A 24,358-nucleotide genomic window follows, 5' to 3' on the forward strand; every position below is an offset into this window, starting at 1 on the left:
TGCCTTACAGCATGGGAGTCAATTATACCACTATTACAGGACAAACCAGAGACCAAATAAGAAGCTCCATAGCCCACAGACTTCTCTACACAAGTGCACAGTACCACTAAACAACCTACTGGGGCTGTATGATGCACTACTCTGAGAGCTACCTGAAAAGTGCCAGCTATGCCTAGTCTGGTACAGACCCATTGAAAAGCATTTGGACTTTTCCTCTGTGTTTAAACCGGTATGTTTCATCTTTTGAGTTACATTAATGGTTCTTTCTTCAGCCTGTGGAGTATTCTTGGGCTTGTAATGGAAATACACAGGGATCAAGTCGCTTCTTGATAAAGAAAACTTTACCTCTTTATTCCGGAAGAACTAATGAGTGGAATACTAAAAAGATGAAAATAAAACTCTAAACTGCAAGGTGCCAATATGACATCTTTATTACCATCCTCTTTGTTTGCTAAATAAGGGTTGATTCCCATGAAACAGTGCCCACCAACCCACCCTTCTTCTTTTGTGTGTGTGGTGGTGGTGGTGTTTTTTTTTTTTTTTCCTTGCTGGAGAGGGAATGGCCAGAAGTGGACACTTACTACAATTTGTAAACTCCCTGGATTACGCAATTTTGGAGCTGGATCTTTGTGTGGGAGTTTGGGCTAGTCCTAGATTAGAACATACGGCCACTTCTGCAAAAAGCACATGATGCAAACCTGAACTGTGTTTCCTGAGCGTGGCGAGCACTCTGTTCATATTGACTGTCCCATACTCCTTTGTTTACCTTTGGTGATATGAAGTAATGTAAATTGGCTGAAGCGCACATGTGACAGATTTGGGGATCAAAGGAGGACTGGCCTGGGGCCAGGGGGTGAGTGTATGCTGTAGCCTTACAAGTTGTCATGGGAACAAACACTAGTCTGTTAACATTTTATCCCCAAAGTGAGCACAGACAGTTCTGTGATAGGATTCTTTGATCCATGCTTTCACTTGTTTTCAGAACAATCTAAGCTAGATCAGAATCCCTCTCAATCGCCCTCTGGCCTTAGGCATTTAAAACATGCCCATCATAGTAAGGATGGGTTCTTGCTTTTTTCCCTCTTTCTTTCACAGCAGCCAAAACCCCCAAAGTGTCAAGTGTTTGCTGACACCAGGTATCATTGTGCATGTGTGAAACTTGCTTTAAACATGTCAATGGCAGGTGGTAGAGAAATAATTTTTTCCCTGTTATGTACATTTAGTGGTCATGTTTATCTCTATTGATCCTCATTGAAAGGTCCTCTTAAGAGTTGCCCTTTTTTAGCTATAAATCTATTTTCCTACCAGGTTTTGTCAACCTTCTAGTCTGCAGAATCTCTTTTCCTTTCCTTATCCAGTCTCTCCAGTTCATGGCCTTTTGTTGTTAGTGGCTTTAGTACCTTCCAAAGGCAGGAGCACTGCCAAGACGGGTTACAGATACTTTGAATCTGTTAAATCTTCGTTTGCTGCTTGACCAGCTTGTTTCCTCCCATAGGAGCTCCAAGATTTAATTATTTTTGGCAAAACATAACTGTAATATTCAGGGTTCTAAGGTCAGCAAAGAGACTTTTATGCTTTTATATCCCCTCATTTTCTGCCAGAGATATTGGAATGCTCCGTTGATCCCTGGCACCATTCTGGCAAGGAAGCCAAAGTTTAATAAAAAAAAAAAAAAAATAAAATAAATTCTTATTTGTATCCCTTTTACAAAGACCATGCAAATTCCCTTTTAATTTGTGGATTGTCCCCAGTTAAAATAAATGCTATAAAATAGACCTGAAGTTTCTTCAGGTCTGCATTATCTCTGTTCAAACAACTATTACATAAAAGTTGTGGCTGTAAAATTATTAACATGGGGGGGGGGGATCACTGGGCATAACATTTGTCACGTTTAAGGCAGTTTTTCCTACTTGACCATATCATTTTCATTTGATGTAGTTTTGTGATTCTAAACCTGCAGTCCCAATTTGTCAGCATACATTTGCTTGGTGAAATCAGGGACCTTGCCTCAGGTGGGTGGTTGGTTGGTTGAAACTGCAGTATAGTAATAATATTCTGTTAGTACAGGGAGGGAAGACTTTAAGTAAGAAATGATTCTGTGTTTTTTTTCTCCCTTAAACCTTTGTCTATTCATCCTCTCTCCAATTGTTTGATACTAGGGTTTGATAATGAAGGCCTAGTTGATTTGCTGGGTTGTATGGGATAGGAGTTGTTCTGATTTGCAGTGTTATGCTTTTTGTCATTAATTCATATCATTTAGCAGTTTAAAATGATTGATAACAAAAGGTTTCATGTGGTGAAACCAGAGAATTGTTTAACCCCTCCACATACCATTTCTACCCTGCCAGATTGGTTAGGTTTTTGAACATAATTGGCTCTGAAACATCAGCATAAACCTAGGGTCAAGTAAACTTGTCTTCAGCTTCCCCAATGAGCAGGAAAGACTGATTAGGGATTGAGAAATGACAGCTTTTTCTAGCCCTGTTCTCTCACAGAATGATCAGCTAAGCTGCATTTCTGCTGAGCATTTAAAAAAAAAAAAGAAAGGTACTTTTCCCCAAGAGAACATTTGAAAAATGAAGGGGCTCTGTTTAGAGGGAAGTGAATTTAATCTATTTCCTTTTTTTTCCCCCCTTCTTCTTCTGAGTTCCCATGTTCATGCCTTTTGCCCTCCAGGCTTAGTTAGAAAACTGAAGACCAGTCATCAGCTTGTAGTTCCAGGGTCTTGGTTCTTTAAGTACATTTGCCATTTCTCAGAAAATACATATTGTACAAGGTACTGTTAGCAAAGGACATTGCTACATCAGGTAAGGATTGTAGTGGGTAGCAGGGGAGCTTTTATAGCTTCACTTAAGGCATTTAAGTACGGTAACAATTTCACCTACTGCAAAGATGGTGGGGTGTCCGGCAACAGACACCTAATGTTTTACCTATATTTACACGTAATATTAACGTTCTGCTGCACAGTCTCTGGAGCCAGTTGATTTTTAAATTACTAATCAAGTGAATGAAGTGACTTCAGTCCTTGTTTGTTGTCAAGCAAACGCCTTTTGCGGGTAAGCCATTAGAACGCTGGCCCTTCCTCGACAACCAGCCAATGGCTAGGAATGGCTCGGAAGGGTTTACTGTAAGTACACATGTATCTGGAACCCTTTAAGGGGGAAGATAGGTGGACTGCAAGTTTGGGTCACAGATCAGAGGGTACATGCCCTAGATCATGTTGCAGGTTGGATGTTGCTCTAGTGTGAAGCCGACACTGCCGGCTGCTATGCTAAATAACATAAATCACGGTTTAAATTGGAAGCAAGCTTTTGAAATGTGTTGGAAAAAGGGAGTTCTTACTTGTAACTGCAAGTCATACGAGTAGGATATTGTGTGATGGTTCCCTCTTAGACACAGCTAGCCTGTGATTGGGTCTGTCTTAACGAATCCTCACCGTATGAACCACTGTGTGAAAATGGTGGCGAGCCAGGTTTTGTTTCATAGTCTGAACAGAAGATTTTATGCCGCATGTTAGTAGCACAGAGCAGACCAACTGACTTACAAAATGACAAGTGTTTTCAGGGCTGAATTCAGTTGTCACAAGTGACTTGTTCCTATTCATGCTGCATCAGATCCTGCCCCTTGAAATGCAGGTTTAAAATTCTCTTGCAGTTCATGGTGTATGTGTGGCTATCTATTAGAGCCCAAGTCTGGCAGTGTATAAATAGTCTCACTAATTTTTGTGACTGTAGAAAAGCAAGCCCTTCACAAATACTGAGCAGAAATCCATTGAAAGAGTAACTTGGTTTCACTATATTTATTTCCTTTAATAGTTGTTTAAGCATCTTTCAGTATATCCCAATGGGCTTTTTTCTGTGTACACAGATTGATCTGGCTCAAATTGAGTGACTCCATATTGGTTAGAAACTCTGATCAACCCAAACCGCGGATACGCACTCCATGGAGCTGAACTTTCTGTGGCTTGGGCCCCATCTGCAGCTTTAAAGCGTCTTATGTTTCCTTTTAACAAATCTTGCTCCACAGCTGCCCTGTGGTGCACACTGATCCAAGGCATGTGCAGTTTCTTGCTGTCTCTCCATTACTTCTGATAGGTGTGCAATTTGGAAAGTTGTAATTCTTGAAATGGCACCAGCACATCCAGGCAAGCACTGTTTAGCTCCAATTTTTATATATAATCTATCTATATATAATCTCTCATCAGGATTTTTACTTATGCAATAAACTTGGAAGACTTAAGAAAACAAAAAATGATGGCCTTCTCAAGTAATCATTTAAAATGAAAGTTCTCCAGGTCTGTTCCATTTCATAAAGCAGTCAGGTCTTTCCTTAACTACTGGTAGTTTACCAGAGGGTAAATTGTGGTATGTTTATACTTAACACCAAAATGACTGCGTCAAGGAACTTATCACAAAATGTGATGGTTATAGAGGGAGGAGAAGAGGTGGAAAGAAGAAAGAAAACTAGGAAAAGCTCAGCAAGGGTTTAAGTTGTGTGAATGTGCAGTTTATCCATCAATGAGTTAATGCACTGGCCTTTCACCTCTGGAAATATGGCTTCAGTGTCAAGTGCAACTTGATGGCCTCCATCGCAAACCTTTGTCTGCATCACTAAAGCACTGCAGCACGTTGGCATAAATGGAAGGCCTTGACCTAGGGAGGGTCTACAGGTAGAACTGGTGGTGGTGTCGAGGGAGCTTTGTGGTGATGCTTTTGTGTAGCCTGTCCACACTTACATACTTGTTTCGGCCTTGGTTCTGCAAATACTTACGTATGTGAAGGGTTCCGTTCAATTCAGTGGGACTATTTGTGTATGTTTGCAGGATTGTGGCCTTAATCCAATTTACCCATTAAACTCACGAAATGATGCAAAATTAAAAGAAAATGTGCTTCAGACTATTAAATGGAAACTTTGTCTTCAATGCGTGGTGCTTTTGACCCAGTGTTGGTGTACGCAGAACTGTGGGCACAAATTCCGAGTTTTATTTAACAAGCTGTTTGATGTTCAGCTGCCTTAAACACTACAAGGTAGGGAGACAGTCATCTTCCTTTTCGGTTTTAACCAGCTTTTTTTTACGATAAACAATTGAAGGTCATTCAAGAAGGGAAATAACTGGGGGGTTTTTTTGTTCGTGTTTTTTTGTTTTGTTTTTTTCAGGAGAAAAATTACTAGTATTTGCCATATACATTTCTGATGTGAAACTGGGCACCTCCAGAATATTTTGGTCTTTCTGGGATATATGAAGGTTTAAATAAATATTGATATTTTAAATGTATTTTTGTCACTTTTAAAAAAAATTTTGTTTGGAAGGAATAATAGATCATTTATTGATAAACACCTGCTCGACACTACAGTCTTGGCAGGAGGTATTTGATATATAGAAATAGTCACAATTAACAGTATTAGTTTAGGGTTAAGGCAGAAAGTGCTTATCAAAATCGTAGCCTTTTGAATAACTCCTTACACTATAACACCAAAAAATATAAAAATCAAGCGTGCTTGCGTCCTCCTGGACCTGGATAGCTAAGGCCCTAATCCTACATTCAGTGGTACAGTGAGACACTTAGGTCAATAGAGACAAGGTTCTATCTACACAGATTGCAGGATTTGAGCCAGTCACCCACACAGCATACAACTAGATGATGCTGGGTTTTGTTATGCAACCGTGAACGATCTACAGTATTTCATCTCTTTTGTGGGTGGAGATTGGACAATGTTGTCCTGTTCATACTACTTCCTATGTGCCTGCACTCATGGCTCCCTTTAACATTTAGGGGAGTTTATGCCATGAGGCAAGTCGATGTTGCCATGAAATTTAACTTCTGCCAGCACATTTTTAGGAATTCATCCCTTTTGTTGCTCCGCGTGTGACACCATGAATGCCTAGGTGCCCAACCAGTTTACTGTATTTTTGACTTTTTGTAAAAACAATTACAGAAACTCTTGTTTTTTCATACCCTGGTCACCCTCACATCACCTCCCATACCAGGATAAACCAAAATGAAAGCTGTGAAGACTTGTCCTTGTGTGTGAATTAGCTAGTGGATGATGTACAGATTGGAGAGGTTTTTGTTTCCTACACTCAACCAAATTTAACACTGTTTTGCTTTTCTTGTTAAAGTCACAGGATATAAAATGTCTTTGATTTCAGGTGCTGGCATGTTTCTGTTCCTTTTCATTTAGCTCTGTATAAACATACTCTGTGCATTGTTACTATGGAATTAGTATTGATAAAAACACTTTGAGGTAAACTATTTGTAATGCTTGATAATTATTAGTGTGTACATTTTTTTTAAAGACACTGTTTCTTTACCTCAATTAATTTAAAGGAATGGACCAATCAATGTATTAAAGGATGATTTCTTTACCTAATAGTTTCTTTTTGTGTAGTCTTTACCACATCTACAGTATGATGTATGCACTTGCACTTATTTTGCTCAACTGTTTACTGCCCTGTCTTTCTCTATGGTGGTGAAACTCGTGCTTCTAATATTCCCTCTTCCTGGGCAGGGGTGAGATTTCACCTATGCTATACAAATGTGATAACTCAGTTGTTTACATCTACTTCCTTGTAGTACCCCTCACCAGAGTGCGAGCACCTCACGTACACCTTTATCCTTGCAATATCACTCTGCCTTGGTTTCCCATTTATAAAATGGGGAGAATGAGATGTTCTCTCTGTAGGGGAGTGATTTGTGCAAGGTCACACAGAGCCAGGACTTGACCCTAGAGCTCCTACAACCTAGTCCAGCATCTTGACTGCATAACCAACCTTTCCTTATGAGGACACAGTTAAGGATCCTCAGCATAGTGCAAATAAAGTAAACAGCAGGACATCGTATTTAAAGCAAATGTACTTGCTACTCTGCTTACACAAGGTGCTGAATCTTAATCCTCATGTTGCTGGGGCTTTCTAGGGTCGAGTTCACACAACTGCCTCATGATGGTCTCACTGCTTCATGGCAGGGTCACTTCGAATAGTACCCCTCCCCACCCCCCTTAGACTGCATGGATATGTTGGCACAGTGCTGTTGGAGAGAGCATCTAACACCAGGCCCACCAAACCAAGGCATTTAGCACATATACCTGTTCAGTAATTCTTTCTTGATGCATTGATTTACAACTTATTTACACATGGGGGGAAGTGAGTTTAATTGCTACATATGGGGATTTCTGGGGTCCTCGTGCCTTTCAGAAATAGTTTAACACTGTTAATAGTCAGTGGCTCCTGATGAAGTAACAACTTCAGTTTTGCATCCACTACTAATTGTACCTACAGTACGCTCTAAAAGAGAGTGTCATGCGTGAGCTCTGCTCCCGCTTCATTGCAGGTTCAGAACCTGTCCCTGATGGTCTGACTATGATCCAGCTTACAAAAAGTGTTGTGGTTTCTCAAGCTGATCAATTGGTTTACAGCTGGGGGGGGAGAGGGAAAGAGAAGGGGTAGGCTGTTCTACAAATAAGACAGTTCAGGCCCTGAAAAGCTTGCAATCATCTCTAGAGTGACAAAACAAAGGATCGAGCGCTGTATCTTCCCCTCAGGTCGGCATCACTCTGAAAAGGGGCTTCCTTCTATAAAGGAGCTTGCCCCTTTTTGTATCCCGTGTCTCTTTCTATGCCTTCACCACCCTCTAATTTAATCTGCCAGGGGAGGGTAAGGGAAATTTTTAGGTTTCTGTATTCTGACAAACCTAATCCTCCCCTCCAGGACTGACTGGTAGCAAGTCTCCCTCCCTCTTGCCTGTCCATAAATTCCTCCAGGCAGTGCTGCTGAATGGAGGTGTTTATCTCAGCAGGGGGTTGTATCTACAGCCCTTCTATGGCCAGACAGAGCTCTTGCTCCAAATGTTATTGCCACACTAAAGTTGTTGTGTGGTTTTTTTTTTTTTTTTTGGACTAGCAGCCGAGATGGTGTCATCCCTGCCACTGGCATAAATTTGAAATCAAATGCTGCTGGCCTGACTCCGGCAAAGATGGTCTACCACTTCTGTACCCCAGAAGCAGCACTGTGAGTGCCTCTCCCCTTGGGTGAGGGAGGTGGTGTGCTTACTGGCCTCTGCCAGTTGGCTACCCAGTCCATGGCATGGATACCTGGCTGCTGTCACCTAAGCCAACGGGCTTACTTTCAGCCTAAAACTAGCATGGCAGACCCAAAGAGCTGTCTTCCATCATCCGTTCTCTTGAGCTCTCTAGTACAGTAGGGTGCTCTAACCTGCAATAACTCCCAGAGCTAAAACTTGCAACGGCATGCCCTCAGGCCGCGAGGATTTCAAGGGAGCCAGACGGTGAGCGTTGCTTGCAGGCCACGATGCTGTAGAAAATAAAACGTGAATGAGAAAGTGAAGAACTGCTCAGAAGCTTTGATGGGTTCTGGTATCACTGTTCTAGTAGGAATTTGGCATAACAGGGGGAGTGTGTTTCAGATTGTTAACCATTGTCTGGTTTCTCCCATTGTACAGTCACTTTTATACTTGCTGGCCGTGCACTGGATAGCTTACATAGTGCTGTTAACTGCCACCAGGAGGAGCCTTGCACATGTAACAGCTTTCATAGAATCTCAGGGTTGGAAGGGACCTCAGGAGGTCATCTAGTCCAACCCCCTGCTCAAAGCAGGACCAATCCCCAATGTTTGGCTCAGATCCCTAAATGCCCCCCCTCAAGGATTGAACTCACAACCCTGGGTTTAGCAGGCCAGTGCTCAAACCACTGTGCTATCCCTCCCCCCAGTAATCAGTGGTGTGCACTTAAACTAGTTGGTAATTGTGCACTGACCTTGTAGAAAGGATGGGACAAGTACCAGCTCCGTAAGTGGCTCATACAATAGAACAGATAGGTGAAGGTTGCATCTCACTCTAAAGACCCAGTACTCACAGGTGGTGGTAGTAGCAGAATTCAATTGTAGGATTCGATGAGCCCCTAGCCATGACAGCTGTATGGGCATCCTTCCCTAAGGATTCTCTCTAGGGTTCAGAACTGCAGTTTCCAATTTATTTATTGCAGTTGATTAACTCATTGGTGTTTAGTTGTAGAGAGGCCACTATTTGACACAATGTCCCAGGAGGTACATGGTCGCAGGTGGCCCGTGAAGTGACCTCACCTGAGACCAGACTGCTAGCTACTGTGAAAGATGTAGACAAGCAAAGCCAGGGCTTTCTGTCTGCGAGCTGCCTTGTGTTGAATGCTAACACCCTATTCCAGTCAACACAATTCCACGTGCAATGCTGCTATAGTGCTAAATACATTGTAACTTCTTGCATGCTGTAACTACACCAACAGGTGTATCATAGGGCTGCTGGGCTGAGTGTGAGAAGGCACAGAATGGTTAGGTGGCTATTCCTGTCTCCCTGTTCCCCTTAGTCTGCACGAAGGGGTGGTATCCAGAGGAAATGTCACATTTTGCTCTTATAAACAGGTTTAGATTGGCTTCCATTTAAGAAGAATTTATTTTAGTCTCCCCCCCCCCCAAATGCTTCTGCCATTAGCACTGCGTAACTATGAACTGGGGCGGGGGGGTAGGACTAGACAGATGTGCCGTATATTGCTTTTAATGGAGGGAGTGTTTGCTGCTTTGAGATGTAAAGATGGCCAAAATGTTTTTTCTTTTTGTCCGCTTGTGATCTTTGTAATATCAAATCTGGTCTTGCTGGAGGACTTCCTGGGACTCTGGAGGGATATCAGCTTATATTGTTTACCTGCAGGAGTGGGAGTGTTAAGACATCACTTCTCCACCAAGTCAGTCACAGGTATTAAGTGTGTTAAACGAAGTATAAAACGTGCTGACTAGAAATCCTTCCTCTCTCTCTTTTCATTCCTTTGCACATGTTGCTAGTTTCACTAGCTGTCCACTCACCATAAACGCTAGCCAGGAACTCTCCACTGCCTTTTTTTTTTTTAAGGGACAAGTCATCTCAGGCTGCCTCTGTTTTTAGACATGTAATCTGTTCTTAACTTGATTATACACCAGTCTGATTTTTTCCCCTTCCCTCCTTTTTGCAAGTACTTAAGGGGGGGGGGGGAAATCCCTTAAACAAGATCCTTCCTCCTCCTTACCTGATGGGGATGATGCTTAGGCAGCCAGCGACACAAGACAAAATGAAACAGAGCCCGCTGAACCAGTCCAGTGTATGTTGATAGATCTTGTTGTAGGCTGTGGATGTAGCTACCCCCGTGATCACTAAAGACAGCTGCAGCAAGACAAACACCTTACCTGTAAACAAGCCAATAAATAGTTACTCTTAGCCAGAGCCTCAACGAAAGAAGGAAAACCACTCTATGTGGAGTCAACGTGGACAGAAAGCCACAGCCCTTAGATTCAGGCCCTTTGACACATAATAAATGTCATTTTGGATAACATGGAACCTGTAGACAAGACCACCCTTGTGCCAGAACTACTGGTCTTAAGAAGATGCCTCAGCACCTCCCCTGTAGTTGTGGACCACCTCTGCTAAGGAGGCACCAAAAACTCCTTTAAGTAGGTGCCATTGGTGTGTGTGTGAGCGCTTTCTTTAATGGGAATGCCATCTGTTCGCGTGAACAGCAAATACTTCTTTATAACTGGAGATGGGGCCTGAAGCAAAACCTGAGCACCACATGCTCCTGGATCTTGAAACAGTTTAATTTTGGTTGAATTTAGCTGCTAGGACTTTTCCTTATGCATTCACTCAGTCCTCCCACAGCTGCCTACCCCATTAGGATAAGATCTGGATGTAGCGATTTGGATCTCTCTCTAACTACCCACCACCTTTGTGCAGGATCAAACAGGAGAAGAAAATGTTGTGGAGAAAAAACCGGGTAACTGATTAAAGCATTATTATGCAGGTCAAACTTCTGAAACATGCTACCACAGTGCCAAAAGGGGACACTCTCCTAGGAAAGGATTAACGTGATTACAATCAGAAGGCTGCTTGGGAAGATGTGGTGATGTGCTATTGAACTAGGATGAGTTTGAGCTGATTGTTTCTGCATTGTCAGTTAAGGGTTGATATTTTAAATCCTCATCACTAGGTTTCAGAGGCAACAGCCTATTATGATAAATAGGGTACACATATTTGCCTTAGAGCCATGGTTTCACTGTGGCTTGGCTGTAGATGCTGTAAGACAATATTTCACATGTGGAAGCTTTTATCTTGAGGACTGTGAGGGTGAGAAACGTAACTATTTTAAATGGAAAGCTTAAATTCTGCAACAGCTAACAGGGTCCCAGCCGTGAAGTACGACTATGTGACGCCATTGTTTTAGCTTCTGCTGACTATGATGGAGGACAAAGACTGATGTGATAACGCTGATCTCCATCCTTCAGAGAGCTGGCCCCAGTTTGTGTTAAGGATCCATTTACAAATGGACATTTTAATAAATGGTGAATTGTTAGCATCTAACATCTGCTTGTAACGAGGGTTTCATCACTCTACTGCACATATTACCCCTGTCTAGAATATGCAAATAATATCTATTTATTAGCCCTTTATAAATGGAACCTGAATCTAGCATGACCATTTAGCTTTGTCCAGGGCTGTGATTAGGGCCTGGTCTACCCAGCTCCGATTTCAGCCACTGGTGTGCTGATGTGGCTACAAACTTCTAGTATAGACAGGCAAAACTTCTGAAAGGAGAAGCAGCCCCGCTCTTGCGAACTGCAGTGTACCCTTGCGGCTCTGTGTACATGGGGGGAAAAAAGGGTGAGTTAGCTTGAGTGGAACCCCTCCTTTTAGGCCGGTTTGGGCACAGTTCAGCACCTTTCAGATCTCACAATGCAACCAGCTCAGACAAGCGCAAAGGTATTCAATTGTTTCTACACAGCTGGAGTGGGGGAGGTTCAATTAAGTTAAAGTATCTGTTCAAAAGGCAACCCCCTGCTTTTTGCCACTGGAGATGGTCTAGGCATTTGCAGTAATGGGACAAGCTGTACCAGTGGCTTGTCACCAGTGGCTGAAACAGGGGGCCTAGGGCTAAAGGGATGAGAGCCGACATATCTAAACGTCCCTGTGCTAAGTAACTCTGAGAACTCTGGACTCAGGGGAGGGCAGTGCAGGTAGAGAGGTATTGATGCTTTGCTCCAACTTTGCTTCCCCTCTGTTCATCCGGTAGGGCCGTGAAGTTGAGCTGTGGCATAACTGCCGACAATAATGCCTTCTCCTACTGCAATTTGACCACAGAGTAATGTCCCAAAACCTGTGCTAAAGACCTGGGGTTGGGGTGAAGACTGACTAAACACTGAGGGGGAACCGGGACCGGCTCATCCTAACTCTCCAAATGGTTTTCCCCAGTTCTAATTATGATTTTATGAAGCAGAATACAGATGGCAGCACTTGATACTTAACCTGCTCTTCCACCCTACAGTGAATGAGAGCAATAGCCATCATTGGGTTTCTGTCCCATTTCCCGCCACCCGCCGCACACACACACAAATCTTGTTACTCACCATAGGACGATCCTTGTACATGTTTGGATAACAGAGATCTGATGGTTGGTAAGGGGATGAGAGCAAACAGCATTATGGCCCGAGCTGTAACACAAATAAATGGGTAGCTTTCATCAGTACCTGCTGGCAAAACGTCAGCTTAATGCCCCTTAGGGCAAGACCATAAATTGCAGATCAGGGCTGGGGCGGTGTTGAGCAAATCACAGGCAACAGCTGTGCATTGTAGGATTCACTGTGTGATGTGGGCAATGTGGTTCTGTCAGTCCCTCTACAGTATTAAAAACTAATCCTCGTATTTAGGCAGGTCATTGTCCCCTTCTAGTGGGTGGTCCACGTGAGTGGAGGGGGGGTCTACCTGTCAGCAAAGAGGGTTACTCCTTTAGAGGTCGATCAGCAGGGCTCATGCTCTTAGGGTCCTAGCTTCATGCACAGGCAGGATGATTGTGTTATCTAGGAAAGTGATGGCTCTGCTATTGGTTGGGCCTTAGAGCTGAAGCTCTTTGGGGCACGGCCTGTCTTTTTGTTCTGTTTGTACAGCACCGAGCACAACAGGGTCCCGGTCCATGTGACTGGGGCTCCCAGGTGCTACTGCAATACAAGTATTAAATAACATCTTACAAACAATGCAGGATTACAGGTTGGTGATGGAAGCTATTTAACCAAGTATGCTTTTTCCTACCCCATTTCCCTGAAACCTTGTTCCTCCAACATGTCTTTCTGTTGAATAAGCAAAGCTGTTAGAAAGTCCATTCCCCTGTTGTTTCTTTACTATTCCACCTTGTCTCCAGACAGAATAATTTTCAGTGGACTTTCAGCTTCCATTCATACAGGGTATACCAGCATCACACAGACCTTATTTTTGTTTTGCTCTCCCTTAGCACTGTGTCCCTGTCAGTCTTTCAGCAAGGAGATCTTAAGCTGAATGGTATAGGCCTCTTTCTCTCTACATTTACTAAACATTCATCTTGCAGCTGCTCACTGCCACAAACAAGGATACAGTTTTTATGCTGCAGTAACTGTTTCCTACCGCCAAACTCAGCTCCTGAGAGAGTCAGGAGGCCTATCCCTGTCTACCCCTTGTCCATTTATGCCTGTGACCCACTAACCCCCTCTTTTTGTCCTATGATTGCAGCAGTGTTAATGGGCTTCTCTACATGGAATGGTCCCTTCCAAGATGTGCTAACTACTTAATGCTGAACAAGCTGTTCCACCTGGCATTTTTGCGATGACTTCTGGCAATGCCTTTCCCAGCCCCGAAGAAGAGCTCTGCCTGGCTCGCAAGCTTGTCTCCCTCACCAACAGAAGTGGGTGAAATAAAAAATAATTCCTCACCCACCTTGTCCACGTCTGTACGTACAGCGCTGCAGCAGCGCAAATGTGCCTCTGCAGTGTGCGGGGTGAAGATGCTCTAGAGATGGGAGCAAGCTCTGCCATCGGCATAAAAACAACACCTCTGTGAGTGACATAAACTAAGTCAACAGGAGAGGCTCTCCTGCCAAAATAGCACTGCGCATATGAACGCTTATGTCGCTCGGGGGGAGGGTGGGGGGTGGAATATCCCCCCCCCCACAAGCCAAGCAACGTATATTTTGCCAACATAGCCTGTAGTGTAGACAAGGTCTTACTTAAAGTTCAGGATTTTGGATACGTACTGCTAAGTTTAACTGCTACAGTGGCTCTAGTTGACAATTAACAATGCTTGACAATTAGGCTTCCCACCAACCATAGCTATGCCTTACTGTGAACCAACAAGAAAACTTTGTCCAATCAGCTCCAGTCCATAGGATGCCTCCATTTCATCTTTGCCAAGGTAACCCAAACTTTCTTCCTTCTCATCCACAGGCCTTTCCTTACAAGGAGAAATATTACCCATAATGAAGACAGACTGTTGTTTGACTAGTATTAATAGCTGAAAAGGGTTTTTTCTCCTATGCAAAGCTGCCTTTCATCAGCTTAGATCTGGGATATGACCTAGTGAAAAATTACCAGCACTAACTAGTCTTTAAAACAAATGATTTTATAAAAAAAACAACCCAAATCCCTCCCAAGCCAACATGTGACATCAAGTTTATTACTGTTAATCCAGCAAAGACAGGGGAAAAGATGGGGCTGACCCAACAGCTAAGGGCCCACACATTTAGGTAAAATTCACAGCTGATCAGAATTTTGCACCTTGGGCTCAAAGTGGCTGCTGGTGTAGTGGGTTAGTGAACTCACGCAGGCCCCTTGCTGCCATCTCAGGAGGAGCAGAGTGGGGAGTCATGGGTCTGCTCTTTATGGCCTTTCTGCCACCCCCGGGGAAGTAGGGACAACCCTGTAACCAGACATCAAAGATGAGGTATGTGTGAGGGAGGACACAGGAGGAGGAAATTGCTTCTTACACTGTCACCATGTTGACCTCTTAAACTTTAAACCCTGATGTAATAGGAGAATTTTGTGTGGGTGAATAATTTACTGTGGCTAGAAGAGTCTCTTTGGAAAGTGTGTCTCTCCCACAGTGTTTCCTGCTCTGAGGTTTTCATTGACGTGAACAGCAAAGAGCTTTATACTGCTGCTGAAGCACAGCTCTTGCACATCTCCCTTTTCTCCGCCTGCCTGCCGCCTAGCGTACATGGGGATCAGTCATTCTCCCTTGCAGTGGCTGTGACCAATCATGTCACAGTTCAACTCACCAATGTAGAACAGGAATGTCTGTCGCACAAAGGCCATGATGAGAATGCCAATGCTGAAGGACAGTATCCCAATGATGATCATAGTCGTGTCCCTTAAATACTTGGAGAACACAAAAACCCCCAGGAAACTGGTAATAAAGATCATGTAGCCAGCAGCATTGCCATAGCCAATCTCCACTGGGCCCCAGCTCAAAGGTTTCTTAAGCAAAAACAGCGGAAGCACATCCATGGCTCCCACAACTGCTAGGTCATACAAGACTGCCCCGACGAAGAGCATTGCAATGATGAGTTTTGATGGTGCCAGGGGGCTGCGCCCCTCGTTCTCACAGGAACCTGAATTCCCTGCAGTTCCTTCATCCTCTGGTAGCTGGCTGTCAGGCTGATCTATGTCCTTGGGTTTGCTGTGAGCTAGGGAAGCTGGGCAGGTGCCTTCAGGCATAGGGACTTTCAGAACAAAGACGCTGTAGAGGAAGCAGAAGGCATAGCAGGCAATGCTGCAGGCCACTAGCACGGTGCCCTGTTGATAACTTATGTGGGAATGGACGAAGATGTGCCCAGACGCTATGCTTCCCAAGAAGCCCGCCATCCCATAGGTCAGCTCGATAACAATCAGCCGCAGAGACCTCCTGTGCTCGGAGGAGCCCAGAGACCCCAGAGCCATGACGCCAGCCCAGTAGGTGGTGAAACCTCCCGTCAGACCGTTTAAGGCCGCCGCCCCATACAACACCTCAATAGGCCACTCCAGCAGGATTAAGAGGAGCAGGAGGGACCTGGAGACTAGATAGCCGAGGAGAGGTAAGCAAATGGTGAGCTTCCTGTTCTTCTTGTCGCCAAGCTTTGTCAGGCCGTAGGCCGTCAACAAGGGGCTCAGGCCCAGAATCAAGTTGTAGATGATGTAGAAGTCAGAGACAGCTTTCTGCTGTAGATCCTCAAGCATGTGCGCTGGGGAGGTTGAGCTGGTCCGGTTGTAGTAGTTCTTCACCACTAGCAGCAGCCCTGTGTCGTAAAAGGAGCTGGCTATCTGGGCACCAGCTACCACGGGCTCAATCCAGGTCCTCACCGCCATCCCTCCGACCATGATGGCTGCTGCTGAACCTTTCCTTGGGGCTACTGGCAAGGAGGTGGGTGGGGAAGGAAGAGCGGCAGGGAGGTGTGCTGGAGACAGCAGGTTCAGAAGTTCTGGTGTTAAAACCGAAAGTCACTAACGTCTGCAAGTTAGCACAGAAACAGAGTTGTGTGAGAGCAACGCTGGCTGCACCTCCCCTCCAGCCACACACAGCCCCGTGCAGTGACTGAGACTGCTCTCAATCCTGCCTGTGCCAGGGACGCTTTTGCGTGCCTGGAGCCCGCCCTCCACTCTCTTCCTGGCATGCATTCAGAAAGGTCACAGGGCCCTGGCTTGGGGAATTTCTGTCTCACTTGGGGAAGTGACTGTCCCCTGGTTGTGGCTTATGTTTCACCACCCCTGAGCTGAAGCGTGCAAAAGGAATCACAGCAAAGCAGTGGCAACATCTACCTATGGGGTGGGGGTGGGGGAAGGGTGGAGAGGGCTGAGGTCACTGGACAGTAGCCCTCCTTCCCCCCCACCCATCTTCACCCACCCCATGTTTGTTGCTGGTGGCTTTTGAACCTGTTTACCCTGTTCCTTGCCCCCCCGCCCCAAAACCTTTTCAACAATTTGAACAGCAAATTGTAGCAGGAAATTCAAACAAAAACAAGGCTGTTGCACTGACCTGTCTCCACAGCCACTCCTGTGTATTCAGCCTCACTGTGCTTCTCAAATGAGGGCAATCCTGACGGGCTCTCTTGGCTTACGCACACAGCAGAGTCTAGAAATAACTCCCTTCCCACACTAGCTGAGTAACCAGTGAGCTGAGGAGTTAGTAGCTGTGGTGAGTAACAGGCCACATACTGGAAAATGTGTGGCAACACCACCCCCTTAGCCTGGGCTCTCCTGAGGGCCGAGACACCGGGAACAGCAAGGCAACTGGAAAAGGGAGGCTGACTAGCAGGATATGTACTGTGACCATGTGTGCTTTCGCAAGATCCTCTTGCCCAACCCATCTCCCAAAGCAGCCTCTTCCCATCAAATCACCCCACCATGAGGGACACCCTTGCTCCGTTCCTGCTGCTGGGGAAAAAGAACTGATCTCCTGAAAAAGAGCCATCTCCATGTCTCACCCCCTCTTTTCTTTGCCCTGAGGCGTCGGGTCCTGCCTAGGGCCCCCCCGGGAAGAAAGTAGCTAATGTTTGGTGTCCAGCCATCTCCAACACAATGGAACTATCAAGTCCCTAATTTTTTTTAAAGATAGAACCGGCTAACCTCAACAGCCATGACTGAGCACCCCACCAATATCGGGGTGGGGGGAGGAAACAGGGAGGGACAGAAGAAGAAATAAAATCTGTGACTAACCTAGGCCTGGCCCTTGAGGGGAGGGGAATTGGGCAGTGGGGGGTATTTTATACAGTTTTGTTCAATAGATTAACCCCCTTGGGGATTTTTCAGTTGCATCCTTCTACATACATTTGCATCCAATGCAAAAGAGCAGCAAAATACCCGGGGACTGATTGGCCAGTGATTTCACTATTTGTTTTGTTGCACTAAGGCTGCTCGGGTGGGGGTTGAAGTGTTGTGTTTGCTTTGTATAAACCAGGATCTCTTCTCTCCTCCATCTCTAGGATTTCCAATGTCTGAGAAACAAAAGTAGGTGAAATACACCCAGAAATAGCTGCAAGGACAGGCCCAGGGGCACCTCTATACCCAAATGACAGATGGTCAGGTGTGAGAACAACCTTTAAGTAGCAGTAGGAAGGTAAGCAAAGGCAGAAAACTTGGTTAGCATGGACTATGCCCTGCAAATCTTTCTCGTGGCTTTGCTATGTAATGCAACTATCCCAAAATCATGCTGATGCAGGGACAGACTCTGATCTCTAAACTTCAGTGTTGTTACTTGAGATCATGGGCACCATGTGAACCACCAGCTGGAGGAGGCTTGTCCCCAGCTCCACCCTTTCCGTCCCCGCCCACCACAGCCACCAACCCCTGCCCCAGGTGAGCACCCCCTCCAGCCCAGAGCACCAGGAGGGCGGGCTGCGTGACCCCAGCCAGGGCCACCACAGTGGGGAGCTGCAGAGGAGGCCTGGGGGGCAGAGCATGGGCGTGGCCACACCTGGCTATTTGGGGAGGCAGAGCCTCCCCCCGCCTTTGATACCCACCGCCCATGCTTGAGATGCAGACTGGTGTTATGTAACACTTCCCAGTTGGGCCCCAAACCTTCAGACCATGCTGCACTATCGTGTCTGAGTACAGCCATATAGATACACGACATACATGAGAAACCAAACATCATCATCGACCTCCCTCAGCCAGATCACCTTGAGGCTAACAACGTGGGGCTCTTGCAGTCCAAGGAGTTAGGAAGGAAGGGAGTCACACAACTGATGACTCAGCAACTGCAGCCAGCCCTCTCCCTGGAGCAGCTCTGAGCACACCTGTGGCAGTCTGGCCTCTCATTTACGCAGGTGTGAAACTATTTAGTCCAAGCCAACACCTTAAACTCCACCCAGAAACTAATCCAAAATCAGAGCAGGCCAAGGAGATATGGCGTAACGTGATGTCCGGGTGAAGAACTGTTTACTGTAGCAAAGCAGCAAGAAAAAGTTCTTTTGGGCCTAAACCCTCAGTTTTCAGTAAGGCAAGACTATCACTGATTCCGATCGTTCAGACACCCCCTTCCATGGCTATCCAGAGGTGAAAGTAAGCCGGTACACAGCCGGCTGTACCAGGAGGGGACAGCTTCCCCAGTCCGGCAATGGAAAAGGGCCCTGGGCTCTGTGGTTTCAGGTCAGTGCGGTGCTCGTGTTCTTGTAACACTGACCGATCCCGGTCGCCGGCGGGGGGGAATCAAACCTCGGACCTCTGGAACCAAATGCATGAGCCTCTACCGCATGAGCTAAAAGCCATCTGCCTGCTGATGGATGGCATTGACTTACCAAACATTCCTGGTGAGGAAGGTAGAAAAGTAGGGCCAGAGCTAGCCTAACGAACGGCTGTTTTACTTCCCTTTCAAAACCGCAGACGGGCTGAACAGCAGAAGCAAATATCTCCTGTTTTTAATCCCCTGCCGCCTTTATTTATTTTTCAGTCCTGGGTTCTGTGCTGAGCCAGCAAACTCCTTGGGTTGCACTCATTTGTGTGCTGCTCTCCCTTGTGGAAAAATCAGAACACTGCAACCTCCAAAGTTTACATTTTCTGCAGGATTTGGTTCTCCCTTGGGGAACTGGAGGTATATAGGTGACTAACGCCTCTTATGGTTAATGGGACCTCCCCACATTAATCCCCTACATGTAGAGAGGAAAATATCTCTTTATCATGTTGAACAGAGTCTTAAAGCTAGTCTTAATTGAGGAATAAATCTCATCACAATTCCTAAATAATCCCCAAATATTCCTCACGTTACGTATTGCTCTGTGCATCACCTGGCTTTCATGTAACTTTTCTCACTAATTGAAACTCTTTGGGAAGGGGGAGGATTTAGGCATGGAAAAGAGATGAGACACACCTCTATGTCCATGCAGTGACACACAAGAGGAATGTGATGACTAAAACAACAGCAGCATTAGGTTAAAAAATTCCAGGGCCGATAAAGCAAACGTGGCAGCTAAGGGAAGCTTACAGCCATGACACAACTCATAGTAAAAAGAACAAAAAGGATCACTGTTGAATCTAAAGATCTGTGGAAGCCTAATTTTAAAAAAGTTATTCAGAAACAATGCTTCTTATATACCCTTTGTCTATATTTTATTTCAGAAAGCTCTACAAACATCTCTGGTAAACAACAAACAAGCTAAGGAGAAAGGGCCTGCTTTGAAGAGCCTACGAAGTTAAGAGGCAGTAGGATGACTGGAGAAGAGAAACCCGGGATAGGGAAGGTTTAGGATGATAAGATCACGTGAGTTACTCTGGTTAGGAGGAGACACATCTTTTAATGGTCTTGTGTGTTTGTATCAGGGGAAGATGCGACTCTTTAGGTTTCATGGAGAAAATGTGTCTTTAGCTAGGACCTGGGTGGTGAGAGTGGAAACATGTCAGGCAGGAAGGGGGTTCCAGCCATAGGTGGCTGCACAGAAGAAGGTCCTGAGGCTAGAGTGGGAAGAAGGAAACAAAGTGAGTATTTAAGGTTGGGCGGGTGAAATATGAGAGTTGGAGCAAAAAGGGGCTGTGGAAGGGAGGCTCAGGACCGTGACATCGATAGGAAAGGCCAGGGCAAAGGACTTGAAGAGGAGGATCCGGACATGGGCGATGTGGATGATTTTTGTGGGTGCTTTGTGGATGGATGGGAGAAGGCAAGATGGAGACACAAGGAAGCGGTGATAGTTGAGGCAAGAGACGATGAGGAGCTGGACGCGCATTTGAGCAATGGGAATGGAAATGAACGAACGTGTTCTAAAGATGCTGCAGAAGAAAACCTGGCAACAGGAACAATACAGGAGGAGAGGATTCCAGACTAATAGAGTTTATGAGGGAGGATGGTGAAATTGGTAACAGTGAAGAAAAGGGATCATGATAGGAGAGTCCAAGAGGGAAAATGAAGAGTCTGTTTTTTACTGTGCTCTGTTTGAGTTGGTGGCATGATATCCGGGAAGAGATGCTGGGAGGGCAGCTGCAGAAAACAAGATTGCATGGAGGGGGAGGGAAGCGGGTTAGGGAGGTAGCTAGGTGAGTCCAAGGTATAAAGGGATTATTGGTAACCTGGGGGAAAGCGTATACAGAAAAAAGAAGAGGGAGTTGAGCTAAGAACAGTCACCGAGGACCTCCGTGAAGGAGCAGGAATATCTATAACTGTAACCTATGATACATAGGGCTGAAGTTACTCTCCTTCTTAACAACAAAATCCCCAGGAGACACCCCACCCCTGAAAATCCACCACACAGTAAATTAGCAGAGACATTTCACGTTACCACAACACAGTTAGGGCTAACTCTGGATTTATAAGCCCCAATCTTCCCCGGCTGGCAAAAGGAGAGGCTAGAGTCACCACCAGTATTGGGCACCTAAACTGCAACAATTTCTAATACCGAGACCAGCGAGAGCCTCTAACATCACTTGTTTCTCATGTGCCTGGGTATTGTGCTGTACTAGATATTGAAACAACAACAACAAAAAACGGAAGGAAAGCGACACTTGTTTTTAGTCATGGAGCTGTTTAAGTTTGCCAGACTCCTCTCTGCTTAATGTCAAGTCAAACAAGTGCACTTCATTTGTAAAATTATCTACAGCTTCCACACTAATACTACACATCTGGTGATGTTTACAAGTTTAATTGGTCCCTTTTTTCCATTCAGCAGTTCTTCTCACTAGGGTGTGTGTGTTTAATGCCCAGAACGCAAAAACTAAGCTTTTCTGGTATAAAGAAAGCCAACTGCCCAGAGTATGTCAGACGCCCTGCTTGTTTGTGATGAAACTATGGGTTGTTAGCAGGCTTCCCCTGGGTCCAGCCCAACACACTCCCTGTTAGAGCACCAGCATCAGGGTATGGTCCTGTACAATAACAGAAAATGTGCTATCACAAAGCAATGGGATTGTGTCACTGCTTATCTCATGAAAGTGATGAGTAAAGACAGCTTTTATGGTTGAAATCTGTCATTTCCCCTCTACTTGCCTTTGATTTATATTTGGGCCCTCTTAATTTCTAATGATTCAAAGCTTTAAACCAGCCAAGGCCTGGTTCCTATTCTGTCTTTCACAACTGTTCACTTCTTTTTTCTCCCAGCACCCTGAGACACTATCTGTCACTGAGTGCTGCTGAGCGGCATACAGGATGGCACCCTTGGATAAGTCATCATTCCGCTAGCTCCAAAATGCCCATGTCAAAGGGATCACAGAGCATTAGGCCGGGCACATGCTCCTCCCCATCAAGAGCCCTGGCTCCTCAACGTGAGCCCTCATGATTATGAGATTTCAATGGCAGGCTACCAACCCACCCCTCTGCATCTGCTCCAGTGATGCAGCCTCTACCAGCAGGTACATCTCCTAGTGCATGGAAGAAATTAAGAACAGCTGACTCAGAAGTCATCAAAGAAAGCTGGAAAAGGCAATGCTAAGAAGAGGGGGAAACTCTGCCAAACTTGTCACAATAATCTCACCTCAGTTGAGGGAAATCCAACCACTGATCACCAAGATACTACAGAGCCTTGGGGTCTGCTGGCCTTCTCACTACTCCTGGGTGTGCCGATTACTTCATTGGTGAGGGATGTTTTCTCCATTCTTATTGGGCTAGGGGACTATGCCTCTTATTCCCACATGAGGACTTCGCCTCTGTGATCCTTAATTTAAACAGCACGGCCAGGTTAGGCTGTTGCATTCTGCTCTTGGAATGTGATTGCCACTCAGAAGCTGCACCCAGCAGCCCACATATTGTACCAACATGAATGTTTTGCACCGGCTCTCTGCAAACTCCACTGACTCTCCTAATCCTAATTCCAGCAAAGTTAACACCTGAGTGCTAGCCCACAACACCATTCACAGGCTAGATTGGTTGTTATCAGCTCACGTATCCATGACCCACCAAGACAGCTTCCCGTCACAAAGCTGCCACCGCTAAATGGGCCCAAGTAAAGGCACTTGGGAGCATAGATGCTGCCGCACGCCCTGGCATGGAGCTGTTGATACAAGGTTACAGTTTGGTTCACTGGCTCTCTGCACCCCCTACTATAAAGCTTGTTCCATCCCTCCTGCTTGGGAGCAGATCTTTATCTTCCACAGGAGAGCAGACTGAGCCCGGCTTGCCCCGTGTTTAAATGCCACAACCCATTCCTTCCACAAGGTTTTCCCCCTGGGCAGAGAGAGACTCAGAGGGGGCCAAGAGGACTCAGGAAAGAGAGTCCATTTAGGGCACACTTGCTATGACTCAATACTTGGACACTGTGGGAATGGGTGCCTTAGAAATACCTTTAGAGCTTAGATAGAAGATATCGAACTGGTGATACAGACGTTCATGTTGCCTATGAGATCAAGTGTATGTGCTGCAATAAATCCCAGGGAGCATATATCATGTTATTGTCCGGCCATTTCCTGAAATCTTTTAACTAGAGACTGATTCCGGAACCAAAGGGCCAAGAGTTGAACCAGGGATAGATTTGGCCCCCGAGATCAAATGTCTGCTTTAGAAAGCATATCAGATTCGTGCCGTTTGAATTGCTGGGCTTGCACTGCCCTTGGCCAAATGCATTAGCTGCTGTTTAGCTTTAACCCCTGTTCTTTGTAACGTAACACACAATTTCAGCTGGCTTCAGAAACTGTTCCCTCAACATCACAAGAATAAACCAAGTCTTTCCTCTAGTTATCATTCTGCCTGTCTTTTATTTCCTTTTCTTACATCACAGGTTTTCCACTGTTTACAACACTTCCCCATCTGTCTTATTTTTTGCTTTGAGTGTTTTCTTTCTTGATCTGCCACTTCCCAGGACCCTTAGTTACACTTGTACTTTTTTTTTTTTTTTTAATACAAGGGTAACTTCCAAACATATTCATCAACTGCCTTGACTACAGTCAGGTTACATGGACGATCAATTTGGCCCTTTCCCCCCGTCTCTTGAATTTTCCTTTGTCCTACAGTTTTCATCTGCAAGGGGGGGGGAATTAGGGTTGTGCCTTTTGTGTGTCCTTATGATGTACAGAGAGCTTGTTCTTCCCAGCTATTTTTCCCCAAATTGTTTTACCATCAAACTATCAGGAATATAAAGTTTCATCATCCCTGGTTTTGCTGGAGGCCTCCTTGGAGGAGCAGAGAGCTGGAGAAGGGACTTTTCCTGGCCCTTAACTGAATGAATGAGATGCTGAATCTTAAACTAACAGAGCTTACATTTGTCTGGTATTAGAGTCATGAATAGGTGTTAAGAGAACAAAGCAAAACCAGAGCTTTAAACAGCCTGAGTAAAAAAATCTTTGCCCTTCAGAATCACTGTTCTATGTCTGTTCGATATAGATTCTTGTATCTATAGTATCTGAGCACCTCAGGTTTCAGTTCCATGGTACCTGGGATATCATAAAATCACAGGGTCACCTGTGCCACAGAGTCTCCCAGAAAAAACATAGAACTGAATTGACATGAGAACTCCTTCACTCGCAGGATGAGAGAGAAAAGATTAATCTGACAGGGCCGGGCCTGGCTGGAGACTGGTACAAGTAAGGAGACCTACTCCTGTCAGTAATAGGTCAGGAGTTGTCGGCGAGGGGGTGGGGATGGGGAAGTGGGCCAGTGAGCGC

At 45.4% G+C, this 24,358-nt stretch overlaps 2 protein-coding genes and 1 long non-coding RNA gene across 3 annotated transcripts in view; 2 read left to right on the plus strand and 1 right to left on the minus strand.

Annotated features, from left to right (window-relative positions):
* Positions 1-6,372, plus strand: part of SNX30 (sorting nexin family member 30) — a 68,293-nt gene extending 61,921 nt beyond the window's left edge. The window contains exon 9 of the mRNA XM_048849647.2: positions 1-6,372. Within this exon, the coding sequence (XP_048705604.1) occupies positions 1-60 (60 nt within the window). The 3' untranslated portion in view covers positions 61-6,372.
* SLC46A2 (solute carrier family 46 member 2) lies at positions 3,251-16,344 on the minus strand. Its single transcript, XM_048849646.2, has 4 exons — positions 15,091-16,344; positions 12,419-12,502; positions 10,051-10,207; positions 3,251-8,311 (listed from the first exon to the last, which is right to left on the minus strand). The coding sequence occupies exons 1-4, from the start codon at positions 16,166-16,168 to the stop codon at positions 8,254-8,256; spliced, it is 1,377 nt and encodes a 458-aa protein (XP_048705603.1). The 5' UTR covers positions 16,169-16,344; the 3' UTR covers positions 3,251-8,253.
* On the plus strand, positions 15,797-23,428 carry LOC125636493 (uncharacterized). Its single transcript, XR_007356619.2, has 4 exons — positions 15,797-15,885; positions 17,770-17,903; positions 19,901-20,042; positions 21,864-23,428. It is a non-coding gene; the product is annotated as an uncharacterized LOC125636493 (long non-coding RNA).
* The last annotated feature ends 930 nt before the right edge of the window (positions 23,429-24,358 follow it).

This window comes from Caretta caretta, chromosome 5 (assembly GCF_965140235.1).
Source record: "Caretta caretta isolate rCarCar2 chromosome 5, rCarCar1.hap1, whole genome shotgun sequence".
Taxonomy (NCBI): Eukaryota; Metazoa; Chordata; order Testudines; family Cheloniidae; genus Caretta; species Caretta caretta.